Here is a 21099-nt window from a genome sequence, read left to right as displayed (position 1 = left end):
TTCCTGGGAAACCTCTAAATGTACCGTTGGTCTTCAGGAGATAATGTTTCTTTAAAAATTGGAAGGTCAGACTTTGTTTCCCGTGCTTCTCAGCTTGTGGGTGTGCATGTCATCTTAGGAAATGTACTCTTCAGGTATCGAGCTGGAGGGTTTTTCTGTTTTTGATTGACAGTCAGCTGGTGGCACTCTGTCATTGCCATCATCTTCACACATAAAGAATACATTATTACCTCTTTTCATTTTCGTTTATTATAGTATCAATCTTCTCTATGCCAGTAGTAATTTTATAGCTTTTTATTGACCAGTCACTACTAGAACATAGATTCTAAAGAGATTTTGTATAAATTGTTTTGGGCTTTTATTGAATTAACCACACTTATTCAAACTTATGGCTAGTGAAAACGTTGGGAAAAAAATTGGGTGATAAAATGGAGGTTTTCTTTTTTGTGAAAAAGCTTCTTGATCTTTAGGGATGCAAGTTTTAAATTTGCTCACACATCCATGTTCAAACCAAAACACTCTGTGGCCAGTGATATTCACTGGCCTCAAATGCTGCAAACAGTATATACTGGCTATTTTCATGAGTGGGTCAATTAGAGTGATTGTCTTTACATGATGTGGCAAAAGAAAATGTGATGTTTTCTAAAGGGTAACATTTTTTTTTCACCTATTTTTTCCCTGACATCTATTGGAACTACATCTACCATTGACAGAGTGATCTCTTAAGCAAAATCATTTCTAATGTTTTTATATTTATTTATTTGTATATGTATAGATACATACATATACACAGATACATATTGATGTTCTAAGTATCAGGCTTCCTTTGAGAAAATCTGGTGATGAGATTATCTTCAGTGACAGTCCATCATTATATTGTAAGGCAAAAAAGGCAAATATGGTTCAGAAAATGGAAAGAATAAGATATATTGAAGACCTACTTATTACCTTATGGCCTCTGGGCACATAGATCTAAAAAATACACTGCAAGGTCAGTAGACCAGTGTCAACCCAGTGAAACCCTGAATAGAGAGCCTATAGGAGAATGCCAGGTAAAGATAAATTTTAGACCAATCAAGTTATAGTAATAAACAATAAAAAGGTCAGACTTGGGGACTTAACTACCCTCTTAAATCTTGGTTAAATGGTCATCACAGTCTGCTAAAAGTAGCAGTTATGAGACCCTGTAGACATTTTTTCTTCAGACATGCTGTGTGTGTGTCTTCACGGTATCATTAACATGTTGTTTCTTTTCCTGCAAGAGAGAGATTCAGAAACTCTATGAAAACAAGTCATTTCTTTTCCTGGGTTGTGGCTGGACTGTGGATGACACCACTTTCCAGGCCCTTTTTCTGGAGGCCGTCAAGCATAAATCTGACTTAGAACATTTCATGCTGGTTCGGAGAGGAGATGTGGATGAGTTCAAGAAGCTTCGAGAAAACATGCTGGACAAAGGGATTAAGGTCATCTCCTATGGAAATGAATATGCTGATCTTCCAGAATATTTCAAGCGGCTGACCTGTGAGATCTCCACAAGGGGTAGAACAGGTAAGGTGTGATTTGAGACCGAGAGGGATCTGAACGCAAAAGCTTTCAGCCATTTGTGTCTTTGTGATGGGTAAAATCATTATCAAGATGAGGAATATCATCTTAACCAAATTATGAAGGGAGATCATGGTTAGTTTTTAAGTTAGACTAAATTCCATTTGGATAGGAGGAAAATAGACAAAGGGATATTCTAGCACTTCCATATAGAAGTAGGAAGAATGAAAAAAATTCAGCCCCACTAGTTATCAGTGAAATGCTATTAGAATTTAGATTTCAAAATAGAAAAGAATGCTAACTCAGTTTTGGCTAAGGCTGTGAGGAAAGAAATATATTCATGTTCAAAATTTAAAAACCTTTTACCCAGAAGCCCCACTCAATACAATTTATCTTTAGAGAAATTTCTCCTAGAGATCATTGGACAATTGCACAAAGATAAATAGGTGTGGTTGTATAACGGAAAAAAATTGGAAGCAACCTAAAATGTTCCACTTTATAGGAAATTCTATAAATACACCATTTATTTGATCAACTACAACGAAGCCATAAAAAGGAAACTTTTTTTGTCCAAAAAGATGTCAGAGACATGATATTGTGAGTGAAGAAAAAAAAAAGGGCAGGTTGGAAAATACCACCATGGTCAGTCCCATTCATACAAAATTATAGATTATTCTGTTTTTTTGTGTGTATGTATAGGAAAGTATCTGCAATGTTTCCTAAATTAACTATGGTTCTCTTTATGCTGTAGGATTTAAGGGGTTTTTAAAACATTTTGTTTATATTAGTATTTTCTACAATGATTATGCATTATCTTTATAAATAAACAAACACTTCAAAAATATTTGGACACCGTTAGGGTGGCATTAAAGTTAGAGGTTGGGGGTACTACTCATTGACGTTTTACCTCCAGGTTCTAACAAAAAAGCCAAATGGAGGAAAAGGTTCTGTTTATTGACTCCAGGGAAGTTCCCAGGTACCCTACAAAATGCAAAACTTTTTTGATATCAGCTAAATTGAAGAATGCTTTTTAAAACCTTACTTTGAGTAAAGGCAGGCCCCAGGACATGGCCATTCTGATTCACCACCCAGGTCCAAAGAAACGTTGCTGTTGTATGTAGAATGTTCTTGAAAAGTCGTGTGTTAATATGGATTTTCATAGTCAATCTGAATGCATCTTAGGGGGTCTGTTATAGTACAGGTAACTTAATATATAGAGAACTTTCCCTAAATCTTAAAATCATTCCCGGCTATCTTTTCTGAATCAAATTACTTTGAGTGCAATTCTCGGTAATGAGAAATCCCACAAACTCTTAACATCACCGTAACTGAATACTGAAGAACATGTCTTTCCTTTCTCTGTAGACAAATCTTTTGGTTTCTCTCTTTTGTGAAAACACTTTGCTGTTCTTTCTTGGGGATGTTTTCTGATGTCCTGCACTGTCTGTTCTGCTATTTACCTACACTTAGTACTTTCCTTACTGGGCACATTCATTAAACAGGAGGTACATACTCAAGCTCTACATATTTCTTTTGATCTACATTCTGAGATCTACCCAGGGAAAATGCTAAAACTGAAAATAACATAATCTCTCTGGACAGCCCTTTCTGTTACACTAAATTTTTCCTTAATCAAAATCGTCTTAAGTATTGTAGAGTGGCACAAAACCTTTTATTAGCTAGCTGTGTAGGCTTCCTACTAAGAGTGGCTTTCCCCAGAGTTATCCCTAATTAGGCATTCTGGGATTTTCATTATGGCTAAGAGGCTTTGTTAGAATGGTCAGCTGAGCTTGTGATATGAAATCTAGCAGAACAGCTTTGGGTTAAAAACGTTTCATTTTGAGACAAGTCAAGCTTATCTGCTGTCATTGGTTATGTTTTTATCTGTAGATGCATAAGAGGTAAGAGGTCTGCTACTGCTATTTTAACACCGAGCATTCGCTATATACCTGGTATTGTGCTATGGGCTCATTTTTGTATAGTAAAAATTACTTGGGTTCAAAAGAGTCTGTAGGATCTAGTACATTTATTTAAAAAAAAAATCAAGTAATAAGAAAAAGAAAAATAATTCTTTTATAAACTTCATTACCGTAATGCAAGCAGTTGTTTAGGTGTATTTCCAATGAACAATTTTCCCTATGCATTTTTTCATAGTTGTAAACAGTGTACATATAGTCTTGGTAATTTTTTTAGTCAGTGGTACATCATACAATTTCCCACATGGCTACAGTTCTCATAACCACTATTTTTAATGACTGTTATAATCCAGTGTGGATGTTATAGTCAAGTGGTCCCCAGTCTTTTTGGTACCAGGACAAGAACTCCTATGAGAATCTAATGCCTGATGATCTGAGGTGGAGCCGAGGCGGTGATGCTGGCGCTGGGTAGCAGCTGCAAATACAGATGAAGCTTCTCTTGCTAGTGTGTGCCGCTCATCTCCTGCTGTGCGGCCCGGTTCCTAATGCCACAGACCAGTACTGGTCTACAGCTTGGGGGTGGGGGGGACCCTTGTTATAGTTTACCCAATTATTTCCTTATGTTAGGCAACTTCTAATTTTCTCTAGTTTCTTCTAAGAACTGTTGGAATGAATATTTTCATCCTTAGTTTTTCCTTCTGCCAATTTCTTTAGGATGTTTTCAGTGTAGATACTAGGTCAAAGGGCATGAACATTTTAGAGGTTGCTGTGCCTTTTATTTATACTGTAATTGGCCATATTCTTCCATGTTTTATATTCTTTCCTACACCATTATTTATCCCACTGCTGTCCGATAGAATTTTCTGCAGTGATATAAATTTGTCTCTATCATCTTTGCTGTCCAGTAACCACATGCCACATGTGGCTATTGAATATATTTAAAATGAGGTTAGTATGACAGAGGAAGAGAATTTTTCATGTAAAACTAGCCACATGCGGCTAATGGCATTGTATTGGACAGTGCAGATCTACTCCATTTTCTATTGTGGGAGTATCTGCTACTTTGCACTGTTTCACTTGGTTGAATTTGCTCACTTGCATGCTGCTCCCCACCGCTGATCAGACTGATTTTTTTCCCCTAAACTTGGCCTTCTGGACCAGTTAGGGACAGCAGACACACTTTGCTTATGTAAAACGTTTTGTTTATAAGCAGTGTTAGTGCACTCAGGGACCTTACTGTTTTATTTTCCCTGCTTCATCTCTATAATGTGTTCATTATGAAATAATGCCAGTCTGCTTATTAGTTAGAACATGTGCTTTCATCTCCTTTTGGGTGGTTGGTTTTCTGCTATTAATAGTTTTGGCGTTTCAGTCTAACATGATACTAATATGCATTCTATTCAGCAGGGGTGGTGAGAGACGGTCAGCTAAATGGCTCATCTGCAGCACACAGTGAAATAAGAGGTGAGATACTATTTCCTGTTCTGTTTGTCAATTTTCGTCAGAAAATGTGTGCCTGACTTAGTTAAGACCTTTGAGAATAATTACGTACCTCTCCTACCTGGTAAGGATTCTCTATTTTCCTGTCAAGTCTCTTACAAGATTCCTAGTATCTCATGTCTTGTCTTCTGAAGGGTTAAGCCTGACCTAAGTATTTGCAGCTTTAGATGTGTAAACCTGTTTTGTGAAACTCCCTATTACTCTTTACCTTTTCTTCTCTCCACAGATTGCAGTACATGAGAAGGCTAGAAAAGTCATCACCATTAGACCAAGCTGTAAGGCCCTACTGTGGACAGTGTTCAACAGTAAACGTATAAGAACACAGCTCCTGGGAAAAACCAAAACCCAGAGGTTGAAGGTTGGGGGTAGAGTGGGGGGTGGGGGGAACTTCCAACTTAATCCTCAATGCCAAATGGTTCTTGATCTTATGCGGCCTGTTCCAGTTCAAGAATAAACAAGTGACAACGGGACCCAGATGCAGCCCCCCATCCCACTCCCAGGCTGGACATGCCTGTGTCCACACAGCAGATCAGTGTGAAAGCCACTGACTGAGGCTGCAGCTCTGCATGAAGGACTTGGGATCTAGATGCTGTGGAATCGCCATGGCCCTTGTTGCTGTTTTGTACTCTATACTTGGTTTTTTCAATTAAGCTTAATGGCTTTTTTTAAAACAAGACTTGAAGCTCTAGTTTTCTAGATCTTTTACAGTGTACAGTATTTTACATACCTGAGCTGTATTAAAAGCTTGTTCATTTACTTCCCAGGGCCCTGGTTCTACTTTTAGGGTCACTTTAGAAAACTTCTAACCTGCAAAGGTAATAACAAGCCTAATTTTTCTAACTCAATTTAACTTTTAAAAGTTCTATTCTTTCATTTGGGGGAGGAGTAATCTCATTCTCAGGACAGCCATTAATTTTTACCTGATTCTTCATCATTACCAATTCCTGCTCTTTCCTTCCCTTCTTACCATAAACCCTAGTTAGTGTGATGTGGGATTTTGGTTTTGAATCTTCTATAAAGTAACTCCAAGACTGAAAGGCAATTTATTTATGAAATTTATTTTCTTATATAAATTATGTATTTCTCTGGGCAGACAGCCTTCACTTTATTGCACTAATAGCACATCTGTAATACCAAGCTACAGGACAAGTCTCAACAAGAGGTTTGTATTCTTCAACGTAGCACTTGTCTACCAGGCACTGTAGAGAGGAGGCGGAAAAGCCAGGGTCCGCTCAGGGAGAAATGGGGAGCAGGCAATGTGATACCCTTCTAACAGGTGGTTTTCTCCCAGGAAAGGGAACATGCAAAGTTTATATCTGGGTTCTGGGCTTGGGGAAGAGCTGGAAGGCTGAGAAGCCCAATGCAACACTGCAGCTCAGCTCCCCTTCTTTCTGAGGGAAGCCAGGACTCTTCTCTTGTTCATTTGTAACAAATCACGGGGATAGGGGTCATCATAAGAATTAGCAGCAATTAAGAACAGGTCATACACTGCCAGTGTGACATCCGGGCCCAAGGACCTGAAAACTATGTAGCCCAGGGAGAAATGTCACTCAAGACCCAGAGCTGGATCTGGAGGTCTCTTAATCTAACAGCTGGGGAGCTGGGCTTCAAACTGCTCGTGCTCAGACATCCCTATGACCACACTAATTAGCAACGTTCTGGTGTTGGATCTTCCAACCATTGGTCAAAACTGTAACGAGACCTAGTCTATAGGCAGAGTGAAGGGGATGCCTGAGTAGGAAGGGGAGGCCCATGGCAGGAGTGGGGAGCAATGGGCGGTGACTGTAACATGATTAAGCTCTCCTTACAGATGGAGGCTGGGTGAACAGGGAGTAGGGATAGGAGGAGCTGCACACCCCAGGAGCTCCTCACACTCTACCTTTGTACTACACTGAAGACAAGTTGCTCACACACTCTAAAGAACATTCTTGATACAGGAATGGGCTTTGGGGGGAAGCAGTGATTTGGTATTAGGCAAGAGCCATGTTAAGCCTTCATGAGGGCAGCCACCACAGCCTTGGCGTTGAGACTGCGTAGGTCGCAGTAGGTCTGGCCAGTGCCCACAAACACAATGGGTTTGCTTGTGATGTAGGTCATAGAAATAGCAGCTCCCACCTGAAGTGGAGAAAGGGGTAGCCAATCAACTCAAGGCACCTTTTTCATTCCCTCAGTAACGGGGGGCTTTGCAGCCAACATAGCTTCAGCTCCCTTATGAAGGATGCCCACCCTCCCACCCCCACCAAATCACAATGTCCTGTGTTGTTCATATTTACCTTGTCATCAATGGTATCAAATTTGGTAAGGACAATGCCATCAATGAGCCGAGGTGTCTGAGCCATAGAATGGTCAGCCAAGGCTCTGTTGAACTTGACCTGGAAAGGAAAAATGGGGTATAAGTATAAGAAGCACTTAACTATCCAGAGCTGAGGCTGGAAACAGAACCAGGCCCTAGCCCTCACCAGTTGATCCACAGCCTCATTGCCTACTAAGGCCTCCCCCACAAACAGCACCAAGTCGGGTGTGTTGACGGTAATGAGCTTGGCCAGGGCAGTCATCAGAGGGGCATTGTCTTGCATACGGCCAGCTGTGTCCACCAGCACCACATCAAAGCCCTGATTACGTGCTAGAGAGAAAAAAACGTCAACTCAAAACATGCTTATTTCCAGATTCCCCTTAAGACGTCCTAGCCGGGCTATATTAAAAGTCTATCCGTTTACTTTCTTGGGCTCTGGATCTGGTTATAAGGTAGTATGGGAAAAGAAATCTAAGCTTGTCCATCAAGCATATTCAGAAAAAAGAATGGCAGTATGATAAAGATGATTAGAGGTTTCCTCAGTTGGGATATATTACCTTTGCCTACAACTACACTTATTACCCAAAGCAGAAATCCTAGCTTGTTATTGAGCAGTAAGTTGGTAGCAGGATAACCCTGATCCTCAGCACATTTTAAGGGAACCCAAGGAGGAAAGGGGCCCAGAAAAGCTCCCACAATTTCTGTGAACTGTACCAAAGGCAATAGCTTCCATGGCAATGCCAGCAGCATCCTTGCCATAGCCCTTTTCAAACAACTGCACCATGGTGCGGCCACCGTGATTCTCGGGGGGGTGTAGGGCACTCAAACGTCGGGTATGTGTACGCAGCTGCTCCACAGCCCCGGCACGAAATGTGTCGCAGGCAGCAATGAGGACACTGAAGCCGTTCTCTAACAGCCAGAAGGAAATCTGCAAAAGCAACAAAAGAAACTGTCACCTAGAACCAGAGTTGCTAAGACCTAGAGAGTGAAGTGTCTGAGACAGATGGGGAACTACACTGACCTTAGCAAGATTAGTAGATTTCCCCACTCCGTTAACCCCACAGAAGGTGACAACATAAGGGCGCTGATGACGCTGGGCATCCATGATATCCCGGAGCATGTCTACACGACGCTGTGGCTGTAGAATCTGCACCAGGGATTCTTGTAGAGCTTGCTTTACTGTAGAAGTTACCGCTGATAGGAGAAGGAGCATCCATGAAACCTAATGAATGTACTCCAACAATGCCTGACACCTTTCTGAGCTAAGGGAACTAGGATCTGGATGATACTAGGATCTTGCCCCAGGGATCCACACTGTATCTGATACTGTCCTACACGTTTTATAAGTATTGACCCATTTAATCCTCCTAACTCTTAGAGTCTAAGTTACATGATAAGGGTTTAGAGATAAAGGAATTTACTAAGTCACACACCTAGTTAAAAATGGCGGTCAATGGACCTGACCTCCTAGTACACATAATGCCCTAAGCACTCTCAGGTTTAGGGAGATACTTACTGCTGAACGTCCCCATCACCTTCCCTTCCAATTTGTTGGCCACAGATTCACACAGCTGGACTGCAATGTCTGCTGCCACATTCTTAGCTGAAGAGAGAGCGGGACAGGTGTAGTGTGAGTGCCATGTCAACAGTCAACAACCTTGATGATATAGCTGAGCAACTCTAGGTTCTACTCTCCACCATTCCTACCCCATAAATATGAGTCCACCTATTCCTTAGAACTTACCAATGAGATGATCACGCATCTTGTCCAGCACAGATTCCATGTCTTCACGACTCAAGCTCTTGGAACCCACAAGGCCCTTCAGCATCCCAAACATGCCACCCAGAGTCCCCTTGGTAGCACTGCAGGCACAAGAGTGTTCAGATACACATAAAGCCAGTAGGCAGGAGTCAAATCTCATCCAATCTGGAGCCACACATACTACCTGCCACCTGAAATTCCCTTACCTAGGTTTGGTAGAGTTTTGAATGGCCCCTTCATCATCTGAGCTGCTGCAGTCCAGATCCTGAAGCTGCCCCCCTGGCCCAGTCCCTCGAATCTACAGAGTATGGGGAAAGGAAGGAGATGGAATTAGGAATACTAAGGGCTCTGAGGGGTAGGGAGGAAGCCCAGGATTTACCATCTACATTGCTCTGTCTCTTTGATTTGGGAAGCTCGAAATGTAACACATCCCCTCGGTCAATTCAAAGGTACTAATCTACTAGTATCTACTTCCTCCCCAATTTCTTTTCGACGGGACATTCACTCTGGCCCCTGTTGTCTCTTACCAAGTTGATGTCCTCAGGCGGGGCAACTTCCGGGGCTCCATTGGTGGTAGGAGGGCTATAATCCAAGTCTTCCTTGTTAGCACAGCCACCCAATGCCCACACCCGGGGCGCTTTTTTGCCCTTCTCTTTTGGAGCATCTGACTTTGTGGACTTGCTGCAAAGAGTTACAGCACAGAGGGTGATGGAGGAGAAACAAGAGAGGAAACATCCACCCAAGAGCCAGAGACACGAACTCCCTTGCCTACAACATAGATAACAGTATGGAGGTTAGATTGCTCACCTGGACTTATCCATACCCTTCCCATGCTTCTGAATGAACTCCTCTCGCTTCCTGCGTATCAGCTCTTCTTTGGAAAGTTCTACTCCATTCTCAGGTGCCACTGACTTTTCTGCAGGGACTGCTTTGCTGGTAGCCAAAGGGCCATCAAAACCTGTTAGGAGAAAACACTCTGGAGAAAAAGGACCAGATTCCAACAAAATAGACGATGGGAAAAGTCTTCCAAATCCTTAAAGAAACTAGGAGCAAACATCTTGGGCATCACAAGGACCGGGGATGATAGGGTGGTGGGCATTTGCACAGGGTAGGCACACACTGACAAAGGGAAGGACAGAAAACCACTTAGTTTTTAGTTCCAAGGAGCTCAAACTCACCTTCCTTCTTGGCCCCCTTTTTTTTGTTGTTCTTTGCTTTTTCCTTAGGCTTTTCACCACGTGTCTCAATCATGGACCTCACAGGTTTCTTGGCCTTTTCAGAATCTTCAAATTTCTTCATGGTAGTGGGAGCGCGGATCTTACTGCTCTCCTCTGCTTCACTAAGAGAACGAGAATGGTTAAAGTCCAGAGAAAGGGTTGTCCTCACACCAAGAAGAGTATCTGGAACTGGGCAGCAAATGTAGAACTGTCTTTCAATGTATAATTTACTATTCTTGTACTGCCCTCAGGAAGAAAGGGAGCTCATGAAGTCATGAAAATTGATTTTGGAGAAGGGAGGCTTCTCACCGAAGGAGCCGCAGAAAGTCATTTTGGAAATCGAAAGTGCCATTCAATAGACTTAAAGCACTTTGCTGTTGGATTTCTGTGCGGTACTTGTCCCGAAACAGCCGGTGCACATCATCTATCAATTTGTCTACATACGTCAGTGTTAGGATCTTCTGAAAACCAACCTGTTTAGAGGAGAAACAGAGCCAACAGATCCACTTACATGCCAGCCCAGAAAAGAGAGATGCCAACTCAACCCAGGTGTCTAGAGACTGGATCATCTGCCTGGCAGGTTTCCCTGCTGTGAGGGTTAGCCAATCTCTGACCTGGCCCAGAAGCGTCTTCCCTTTACCCATCACCCTCTCTGTCTTCTCAATTACTTCATCATATAACACCTTATGTAATTAATCAGAGTTCTCCTAATAATCAGGACTATGTTGAGGATGTAATCATCCCTCTAAAATACTTCCACTTACCACAAACACCAGCTCAAACTGGTTGTCCAGTTTATACTTGAGTGTGAGTGCCTCATGGGTGAAGGAATTGTTGCCTCCCCTTTCCTGGAAAGACAGTATATCTCAGAGTTCAGACTATCTCCAGAAAACCCATACTTGGGCGCCTCCACGATTACCTTTGCGAAAGAACCAAACATTCTCCCAAAGGCAAACGTCCCAGGACAAGAGTATGTTGGAGTACTGCTCTCTAGCATTACACCAGGGAGAAAAGGAGATACCAAATTGGTGGGGGTAGAGATTCGAGGGTGAGCAAGACACGTGGGAGCCAAAAGGGAAGTAGTCGTCATATAAACAATCGGGTCTACTAGCAGCTGTACACTATTTACATTTGGAGAAAGCATTTTTCTATTCACTATCTCACCCAGGCTTCGAAACAAGAGAAAAACCAAGCTGCCAGGGGCGAATAGAGGGAACAATGGAAAGCCTTAAGAGGCGGAATCCGGCTAGAGTCCCAGAAAGCGGAGGGGGAAGGGGAGGCGCCAAGTTGCCGGACAGTCTGACTGGGACCGAGGAAAGAAGTAGAGTCCCGGCTACCACCGAGCGGCCAGTCTGAGGGGGCGGACGGGGTGGGTGCGAGGGCAGGATCGGTCGAGGGGGGCTCTGGATCGGATCGGGGGGAAGAGCGCGGAGTTCTGACCCCGTGGGGACGGTACCTGCAGCAGCACGGAACGAATCAACGCGTTGACGGGCCCGGTGCAGGAGTCGCTCACGCCTTGGAAGCACCAGAGCACAAGCCCACCCTTGGAGAAAATAGTGAAGAAGTCGAGCATGGTGGCAGCGGCAGAGGAGCCGGGGCGGCACCGGGAACTGAGGCCGCGAAAGCCGCGGCTTCCTACTGCGCCAAGCGCGGGACACGTCACACCAGCGGCACCGGAAACCGGCTCAGCAACACTTCCGCTCAGAGCCGCGGGTTCCCTCCCCGACTCCGCCCGAGGGCGCGTAGAACCTACGTAGACGTAGGCTAGCCAATGGCGGGTGGGGGCGGGCATGGGCGGGGCTCTCGGGAGGTCACAGGAGAAAGCGGCCTATATCGTGGAGGGGGCGGAGCCCGGGAAGGCCGCTGGCCAATGGACAGCAGGCGGCGATGAGCAGTGACCTCATGTGGGCGGTGCCGGAGTTAGCGGCTGGCGCGCAGAGGCATCAGTGTCAGAATGGCCATGCTTCGAGGGCTTCTGCGACTCCGCCTGCTTTGCGGCCTCTTGGGCCGGGAGCTAAGCACACGCAGAAGAAGCTCGACTCTGGGTAAAGCTGAGGGCACCTGAGGGTATCCGGGTTGTGGGTATGTGACCCCATGACTTGAGACCTCGGCCTACGCTGGGAAGACAGGGATAGCTGAGAGAAGGAATAAGCTTGCCCGCCAGAGTTTACAGAGCCTGGACAGGTGTCTGGATCCTAAGGTTGCCTTTCTCAGGTGACAAATTCTAGGTCGCTCTATGCCTCAGTTTATAGCCAGAATAACAGAGCCAGGTTATTCACTGGCTGCACAGGTGTGCATTAAGATCTAATCAGATGCTGCGCTTAGTGTTGGTGGCCGCGAAGGAGGGAAGAAGAGGAAGAGAGGATTCAATATATGTCCTGAAAGTGCCTGAGTGAAGCTGGAGAGGAAAGACTTCAGTAGACTAGTTTAAGACTGGATAGAACCGAACTTGGAGAATGCTTGGCACTGCTAGTCCCTGAAGCTAGTATCATTGTAGAAGTACATGGAGCAAGTGGGAACTGAGATCAGCCTTGAAGGATGTTTACTGGCTCCGGGAAGGTGTGTGTTCTAGGTTCTGGAAAACTAAGCAAAGGTTAAGAGGAGAAAAATATTGTTCTTATGCAAAAAAAAATAAAACTAGCCTAAGCCATCTGGACTTTGAGGAGTAGTATGAAATGTAGTGTGGACATGTAAGGTAAGCCCAGAACAAAGAAAGATTCTAATGCTCTGAGTAAATGATAGCTGAGGTCTAAAGGAAGCAAAAAAAAAATGGGTACAGTTTTAAAGCAGAGAGAACACCCGCGTAGATTCCCTGTATTGGGAAGAAGAGCCATCAAGTAAACAAAAGGGGCTGGAGTGTGGGGGGAAGGACAAGGTAAACAGGAGCCAGATCGTTATTTGTCTCAAGGGCCACATTAAAGATTTTGAACTTTTACCCTTAGAGTAACGGAAAGCCATTGGAGGGGGTTCAGTAAGAAGGTGTGTGATTAGTGTTTAGAAAAGATTCTTGTAGCCGTGATGTAGAAAGAAATTTGGGTGTTGGCAAGAGAGGACTTAGTGGGAACAGTTAGAAGGCTTTTGCATTAGTCTAGATGAGAGATTATGGTGGTTTGGTCTAGGGCAGTAATGGCAGAGATGAAAAAAAGGCGAAAGATTGGAGAATTATTTGGGAGGCAATGTCATCAGGACTTGTTAATAGATAGGAAATTATTGTAGGTTTGCTAGTGGTGATAGGTACGCAGGATAAAGTGCCACTCACAGGTACCATGCTGGGACATCCAAGTGGAGATAACAATGCAGTAATGCAGTAATGCAGCCTGGGACTCAGAGGAGAGAGAGGTCTGCACAGAGGATAAGTATGTGTAAGTCACCCATCCTAGGGAGAGAGTATAGAGTGTTAATTTTAGGAAATTGATTCTTTTAGTGCTGGGCATGATGAATGAAGAGAGACTAATATAGCAAAGAGAGACCATATAGCAAAGCTGTGGAATACTGCTAGGTGCAAGTTGACCTTATGAGAGGGGATGACAATAGAGACTGCCAACTCTGTGTCAATTTAGCCTACCTTTTCCTGTACCCATCCCCTAACCCCTAACCCCTAACCCCCTGGAAAGGAAATGTATGGCCTTCTTTAACCATAACTACATCCCACAGACTGGGCTGGAAAGATGTCCGAGATTAAAAAGAAGATCCAGTCAGTCCTTCCTGGAGGGGCCTGGAATCCACTGTATGACACCAGCCACCTACCCCCTGAACACTCAGATGTGGTGATTGTGGGGGGTGGGGTGCTTGGCCTGTCCGTGGCCTATTGGCTGAAGAAGTTGGAGAAGCAACGAGGTGCCATTCAGGTGCTGGTGGTGGAACGGGACCACACGGTGAGGTCTGGGGTAGGACAGAGTCACGAGTGGGGCTTGGACTCGGATTTTACTAAGGACTCTAGGGACAAAGGAAGAGAAAGAGAGCAAAGACGTCAATCTAAAGATCCAAAGGGCTGGGACTGTGCTTTGGACCGTGTTGAGAAATAGTCCAAGGTTCTACCCTCCTCAAACTAGTGACCCAGGCAATAAGGTTTTCGCTTTTAAAAGCAAATTTCACAATGTTTTGAGATTTTACAGGTCTGGACAAGAGAGTCTGCATTCAAGTTATTAACACAAATGGCTATCTCAACCCCCTTTTAGGTTCCATTACTTCTGAGGTTTTGCACTTAGGCGTTCCTATTTACCACTGCCAGCTAGCCACAAATCTCGTTACTTTGGCCACATCCCTCTATTTCCCAATTAGTAGATCAAATATTAATCTCCTGTCCCTGGACCTCCAGGCTATTACTATTTTGTACAACTGTGCCCAGCCCTTTTTCAATGACTGACCTTCTCTGCTCTGCACATCTGTTAATGAGGACTTTAGTAACTATCACCTTGTCTGGGCTGATGGTTGACTTGCATACAGGTTTATCCACGTCAGCTCCTCTTAGACTATAAACCTGCAAGTAGGACTGCCCTTTAACTTTAGATACATGACTCACAGCTTCCATGACAGTGTTCTGCTCATGTGTGGCAGGGTACTGGTCTACCTCAACTTCCCTTGTCTTCCTACAGTATTCCCGGGCCTCCACTGGGCTTTCCGTGGGTGGGATTCGTCAGCAGTTCTCATTGCCCGTGAATGTCCAGCTCTCCCTATTTTCAGTCGACTTTCTACGGAACATCAACGTACGTGCAGTGAGATTTGGGGTTTGGGGTGGTGACCCCTGCTTTAGCCAAAAGGAACAAACAGCCCAGCTGGCTAGGATTAACGGAGCGGGAATAGTTCAGGCTAATAGGAGTCAGAGCCCCTGGTTTTCTTCTTAGTGGTGATGCCTGAGGAGGGCCCTGAGCTGTAGATGAGGAAACCAGGAATGCTCTCCCTCCCTTCTTGAAAGCAGCTTGTTTGAGGAGCTTTTTTTACACACAGGATTACCTCGCTGTAGTCGATGACCCTCCCCTGGACCCCAGATTCAACCCCTCGGGTTATCTCTTGCTGGCTTCAGAAAAGGGTGCTGCGATCATGGAGAACAATGTGAAAATGCAGAGGTGGGTGGCCAACATAGCCTCTGAACTGCTTCTTAGCTGCATGCACACAGTAAGCTCCTATACCAAGTCAGCGCTGGGATGATGGAGCTGATAAGACAGCTCCCTGCTCTCTGGGAGCTCAGTCTATCAGGAAAGGCAGGCACATGCAGACCTTCAATATCCTGTGCTAAATGCTATGATCCAGATACAGACTAAGTTCTCCTGTGGTGGGTCCTAAATTGCCAGTTGATAAGAACCATCCAGGACATATTCCAGACCTAATAAATCTGAATCCCTAGGGAGGGACCCAGGAATCTGCAGGCATTTCCTGTGAGAGCCAGATAGTATTTTAGGCTTTGAGGGCCATAAAGTCTCTGTTGCAATCACTCAACTCACAGTTGAAGCACAAAAGCAGCGATAAACAAAAATGTAAATGAATGAGTATGGCTCATGTATAAAAATAGGCAGTAGGCTGGATGTGACAACCCTGCCCTGATTCTCATGGTCAGTCAAGAGCAGGTATCTTCAACAAATACTTTTCCAAGTCTCACTAGTGACATCAGGTAATGTCTTAAATTACAGATATTGCCTCATTTAATTATCAGAACATCTCCATTTTACATGTGGGGAAATTAAGGCACAAGGAGCTAGTAAGTGATGGCGTGGGGTTCAAACCAGGCAGTCTGGCTTGCTAGTGTGTTCCTTCAGCACCTACGTTGCTGCCTTTGGGCAGTGGTGTCCCAAAGAAGGCGGTTGTGCTGTTGCATAGGACAGTACCAGGAAGTGGGCAAGAAGGCTATCTCAGGTGGGAGTGGAGGGAACAGAGTGACCTGTCCTGTTGTGAAAGGACCTAGAATAGGTAGGGGATGGTAAGGAGTTAGGTGCATCCAAAGAGAGATTGGCATGTAGGAAAGGAAGGAGGGGTCAGATGCTGAAGAGCCTTGACTGGGAGGCAGGGTCTCCACTCTTTAGCAAGGAAAGAAAATTGGGGAATTTACGGCAGAGAAGGAATATGAATGAGGTAGAATCTCTACTTGTGGAGTTGGGTCCATACTGCCCCCTCTCTAAAACACAAAGACTCACACGTTTCTCTCAGGCAGGAAGGTGCCAAAGTGTGTCTGATGTCTCCTGAGCAGCTGCGGAACAAGTTTCCCTGGATAAACACAGAAGGCGTGGCCTTGGCGTCTTATGGTGAGGTTTGCTTGCAGAGGGGATCAAGGGTTGTGGTGCACATCGGATTCAAATTCTCAGCACTCTACAGCCAAGTCAAGGATGAATGCTTCCCTCCTCTTAGCCAGAAGGGCCTCCCCAAGCCATGCCAGCTCTCCATCCTTCCACAAGATTTGACTCTCGTACAGTGGTTAATTTGACTTTCTCCACATTATGAGCCCAAAGAAGAGTTGGGGGTACAGGAAATACAATAGGAGGAGAAGGTTCTAGTCCCTCTTTGAGTCCTCTTTTTCTCATCACAGGGTTGGAGGGCGAAGGTTGGTTTGACCCTTGGAGTCTACTCTGGGGGCTTCGGCGAAAGGTCCAGTCCATGGGGGTCCTTTTCTGCCAGGGAGAGGTGACACGTGAGTCTGAGGCCCCATGCCCACTGCTAATCTCCTCTGCCAGCCAGGGTGCAGGCCCAGACTATGTCTTGCTTCTACTCATAGGCTGAGCAAGGGTTGGTGAGGGAAGGGGCTTCTCCCCTGAGGGCTGGTCCCAGGCATCCTGGCTCCAGCTCCTGACTAGGCTTTTCCTGACTCATGATCTGCTTGAACATTACAGCACTTTCCTGTCCTGAATGTGGCCAAGTTCATCCCAGTCACCCTATCTCTATTTGCATCAGTGTCCGTGGGAAAGCTCCCAGCCTTCCAGTGGAATCCTCATTTCCTTCCTCTTCAAGTCTTCAAGGCTTATTTTATTTTTTTCCTGTAGGTTTTGTCTCTTCATCTAACCGCATGGAGACCACAAATGGAGAAGAGGTGACTTTGAAAAGGATCCATGAAGTCCATGTAAGTTACCAGCCTAAGTATCTTCCTTACCAGAGTGGAGGGATGAGAACGGTAATGACTGTCATTTTGGTCTACTTCTACTCACTTCCAGTATGGGTAAACTAAGGCTCAGGAAGAAATGTACCTTTCTTGGTGGCCAGTGTGTGGGCCAGGCCCTCCCTCCCCTTCCCCTCTGGTGCCTGCAGGTGAAGATGGACCACAGCCTGGAGTACCAGCCTGTGGAATGTGCCATAGTGATCAATGCAGCAGGAGCCTGGTCTGGGCAAGTCGCAGAGCTGGCTGGTATTGGGAAGGGACCACCTGGCACTCTGCAGGGCACCAAGCTACCTGTGGAGCCAAGGAAAAGGTGACTTCCCTGAGGGCAGCTGAGGAGGTTAGTGAGAGAAGGAAGGAAATGAAATAAAAGGTTGTTAAGTGGAGGGGGGCGTGGTTTGCTATTAACGCCACTTCCTAACCCCACTGTTTATGGCAGGTATGTGTACTTATGGCACTGTCCCGAGGGACCAGGCCTGGAGACTCCATTCATTGCAGACACCAGTGGAGTCTATTTCCGCCGTGAAGGATTAGGCAACAACTACTTGGGTGGCCGTAGCCCCACTGAGGTACACTAAGTGGGGTCAGGATGCTAGGAAGGAGACAGACCAGTTATCATTAGAGTCCGGCTTTTGGGGATGGCATAGTACTGTTATTGATGTTGCAGCTCCCTTTAGGTCTGAATTGGAATCTTTTGTCCCCCTCCCCTGCCTACCGAGGGGATTGATTAAAGGGGTCAGTGAGGTCTGGGTCTGCCCTTGTGTCCCAGGTAATATAAGCCTTGTTTCACCACAGGAGGAGGAACCGGACCCAGGGAACCTTGAAGTGGACCATGATTTCTTCCAGGACAAGGTGTGGCCCCAGTTGGCCCAGAGGGTACCAGCTTTTGAGAATTTGAAGGTAACTAGGAGACAGATGACACTGGAGCATCTTGGCCCCCTTGGAAAACCTGTCCACTGCCTTTCTTCCTCTACCTCACAACTACTAAGGACCCTTGGTCTAAGGACCCATCCCGTCGACCTCCCTCAGCAGTGGTAGAGGGTACTGTGTGCTGTTGCCTAACCAGGAGTGAGGGGGGAGTATATTGGCAGCTTTCCTGGGAACCCCAGCATCTTGTGTACCCACAGGTTCGGAGAGCTTGGGCTGGCTATTACGACTACAACACCTTTGACCAGAATGGTGTGGTGGGCCCTCACCCACTGGTTGTCAACATGTACTTTGCCACGGGCTTCAGTGGCCATGGGCTCCAGCAGGCACCCGCCGTGGGGCGAGCTGTGGCTGAGATGGTACTGGAGGGTCACTTCCAGACCATCAATCTGAGCCCCTTCCTCTTCAGCCGCTTTTACTTGGGAGAGAAGGTCCAGGAGTGTAATATCTTTTGAGCCTGTAAGCTCTGAATTCACTGGCCCTATTTCCCCATCTGTTACCCCTGACTCAAATCTTGGCCATGTTCACATCCTCCTCCCTAGCACCATGCCAAGTTCTCTTCCACCACCCTCATCTCATCCAGGTCATCCTGCCCCCATGTGGCTGGGCAGGCAGGAGGACTGCAGGCTTTGAAGTTCTCACCTGAGGCCCAGACTAACAGAGAGTGATGGGGCAAGACCCTAGGACTGATCCGTGGCCCAGGCTAATGCTACCCACCAAGGTAGTCCAGCTGGACAGAACACCTCGGGTCCTGAGCACCATAGCCCAGGACTGGCTCCTTCTTGGTACTGACCCAGAACAATCACCTCTGCCCCTCTTGGCATACCCCAGCAGAGTCTAGGCAGGGAGCATTCTGGGGCAGCCTGGCCCAGATTTATCAATCAATAAATGTGATTAACAGGTTCTTTCTAGTCTTCTGTCCCCTCTTGTTTTCATCTCATGGCAATTGCTTTAGAAGCGCCCCACTAGCCTTTGATACCAGGCTGGAAGGAGCACAGCCTCCTCCTCATCCCAGGAGCATTCTTAAATCCTAGGTGGTAGGCATCTTGTTGGCAAGCTAGTGCCTGTTTATCCTGACTTGCTGCCAGGGGTATGGCTGTAGAACGAAGGAATGTGTCCATTCCTCTATTCAGTATTTATTCAGCTCCAACTTTTGGCCAGGTCCAGTGCTACATAGAGATACACCAGCAGGCAACACCTAAAGGATGAGCAGCTTAGAGTGAATGCAGGGGGAAGAGGAAAAGAGAGTGGGAAGGGGGGCGATTCCAGGCTGACGGAAAACCATAATCAAAGGCCTGGGACCAAAAAGTAGCAAGATTCAAGAGACTACAAATGATTGATTTGTCCTTGCTAGATTATGGAGTGAAAGAAGAGATACAGTGGGGCCTGGGACTGAAGAGCCATGCTGTGGCGCTTGGATTTCATTCTGTGGGCAGGGGCCACTGAAGGGTTTTTAAGAGGGAAGCAACATGATCAGATTTTCCTTTAAGAAAAATCACCCTGCCTGCCTCGTGGAAAAGAGATTATGATGTCAAAGCAAGAGGCCAGGTAGGAGGCTCTCGATGTAGTCTACACAATGGGGGATCCAAGAGGCTACAGTAGCAACAAGAAATGGGGTCATGTAAGACTTCCATCTCTAGTTTGGACAACTGAATGGGTGTCATGCCTTTCACAGAAATGAAGAAGGCCAGGGAGTACTAGTGAGAGACAAAATGAGTGGTGTGGTTTAGGACATGTTGAGCTAAGAATTCTGGTAAGTCACCTGTAGAGATGTCTAATGGGGTTGAATTTAATGTGGCCTCAGGATGATCTGGGCTGAGACAGAGATGTGGACACCAATGAAGAGGATGGTGAAGAGGGTAGAAGAGCAGGGGACCAAGAGGGCAAGTTGGAGGGACCCCACCGTGTTTAAGGGATGAACTAAAGAAGAGGATGCTGAAGAGGTGGCCAGAAGCAAGCAAAAAACCAGGGGAGTGTTGGGTCAGGGATGGTCAATCGTATAAATGCAAGCAGGGGCTGGATGCAGCCCAAGTAGGTAGGGGGAATCTCAGGGAGAGCCGTTCCAGAAGGAAGTGCACCTCAGATCTGAGGTGTGGGCATCTGTTCAGAAGGAAGAAGTGAATGGGAATAGAGACAGTTAGTAAAATGACCGCCCCCCCCCACCAAGTAGCCTTTGGAGAGAATGAAACAAAAGATGGAGATGGGTCTCACTGATGATCAGCTGAGTGAGGGAGGGAGGAGAGGGCAGATATGCTGCCAGTTAGGTAACATACGAAGCCCCTGGGAGGAGGAGTTGGGGGACAGAGCCAGAAAAGAGGGGCAACTGGATTTTGGTGCTTAAAAGCAGGAAGGAACTTGTCAGGGGCATAGGGGTAGGGGAGGACCAGACACCCATGTTAACCCTGTGAGGTAGTCTCCTTAGGTGCCCAATACGCACTTGCCCTTCAGTACAGACACCGCTATCTATGGGCCAGAGGAAAAAGGCCTTCGTCTGGCTCCATACCCAGAAGCTACTTCCTTGCAGATAACAAATACAGTACTTAACTTAGGAGGCATTAGCGGATCCTCTGTGCTCCCACAGGGCTTTCTTTATTCAGGCTTCTAGGAGAGCACTCATCGTTGCATGTGTCTGTATTAAACTGTAAGAGGGTCTGGGGACCAAGCCCTCTACCCTTTTGCGCCAGCACCGAGCTATGGCAGTGCTTTTGCTGTACTCGGCCCCGTCATTGTTTACCTGGGTGCCTCTCTGCTCGGTCTGGAACCAGAAAATGGGTCCCTGGCCTCAGGAAATCTTCAGTCTAATGCAAGGGCTAAGCGGTGCGGGCATTTGGAGAAGTAAGTGGGGAGAATTAAGAAAGATTTTC

The 21099-nt window shown here is 46.0% G+C and overlaps 3 protein-coding genes across 9 annotated transcripts in view; 2 read left to right on the top strand and 1 right to left on the bottom strand.

The window, feature by feature from the left end:
• Positions 1 to 5721, top strand: part of FAM118B (family with sequence similarity 118 member B) — a 45168-nt gene extending 39447 nt beyond the window's left edge. Inside the window, exons 7-9 of one of the 4 annotated variants that reach the window (XM_039872748.1) lie at positions 1263 to 1548; positions 4866 to 4922; positions 5185 to 5721. In XM_039872748.1, the coding sequence (XP_039728682.1) occupies positions 1263 to 1548; positions 4866 to 4922; positions 5185 to 5198 (357 nt within the window). In that variant the 3' untranslated portion in view covers positions 5199 to 5721. Of the gene's footprint in view, positions 1 to 1262; positions 1549 to 4862; positions 4923 to 5184 lie in introns of all 4 variants that reach the window. The other 3 variants (XM_039872746.1, XM_039872749.1, XM_039872747.1) reach the window with 3 other exon arrangements.
• SRPRA (SRP receptor subunit alpha) lies at positions 456 to 11922 on the bottom strand. Of its 2 annotated transcripts, none has more exons than XM_039872741.1 (14): positions 11687 to 11922; positions 10995 to 11078; positions 10540 to 10703; positions 10192 to 10352; positions 9821 to 9971; positions 9541 to 9694; positions 9220 to 9311; positions 8996 to 9114; positions 8768 to 8854; positions 8273 to 8445; positions 7966 to 8179; positions 7418 to 7581; positions 7232 to 7330; positions 456 to 1255 (listed from the first exon to the last, which is right to left on the bottom strand). In XM_039872741.1, exons 1-14 carry the CDS (start codon positions 11801 to 11803, stop codon positions 1202 to 1204), a joined length of 1833 nt encoding a protein of 610 aa, XP_039728675.1. In that variant the 5' UTR covers positions 11804 to 11922; the 3' UTR covers positions 456 to 1201. The 2 variants fall into 2 exon arrangements, with proteins under 2 accessions (XP_039728675.1, XP_039728674.1); XM_039872740.1 differs by lacking the exon at positions 456 to 1255 and adding an exon at positions 5996 to 7073 and having other exon boundaries at positions 11687 to 11921.
• A 197-nt stretch (positions 11923 to 12119) lies between these two features.
• On the top strand, positions 12120 to 19146 carry FOXRED1 (FAD dependent oxidoreductase domain containing 1). Of its 3 annotated transcripts, XM_039872743.1 has the most exons (12): positions 12120 to 12275; positions 13885 to 14105; positions 14826 to 14936; positions 15178 to 15296; positions 16372 to 16466; positions 16748 to 16849; positions 17199 to 17275; positions 17461 to 17621; positions 17748 to 17877; positions 18104 to 18208; positions 18436 to 18694; positions 18819 to 19146. In XM_039872743.1, exons 1-11 carry the CDS (start codon positions 12185 to 12187, stop codon positions 18688 to 18690), a joined length of 1467 nt encoding a protein of 488 aa, XP_039728677.1. In that variant the 5' UTR covers positions 12120 to 12184; the 3' UTR covers positions 18691 to 18694; positions 18819 to 19146. The 3 variants fall into 3 exon arrangements, with proteins under 3 accessions (XP_039728677.1, XP_039728678.1, XP_039728676.1); XM_039872744.1 differs by lacking the exon at positions 18436 to 18694; XM_039872742.1 differs by having other exon boundaries at positions 18436 to 19146.
• Positions 19147 to 21099: the final 1953 nt, after the last annotated feature.

Source organism: Pteropus medius, unplaced genomic scaffold (genome assembly GCF_902729225.1).
Source record: "Pteropus medius unplaced genomic scaffold, Ma_sr-lr_union100, whole genome shotgun sequence".
NCBI classification, from domain to species: Eukaryota; Metazoa; Chordata; class Mammalia; order Chiroptera; family Pteropodidae; genus Pteropus; species Pteropus medius.
The sequence above is the reverse complement of the archived record's forward strand: the minus strand, read 5'-3'. Positions and strand labels throughout refer to the sequence as shown.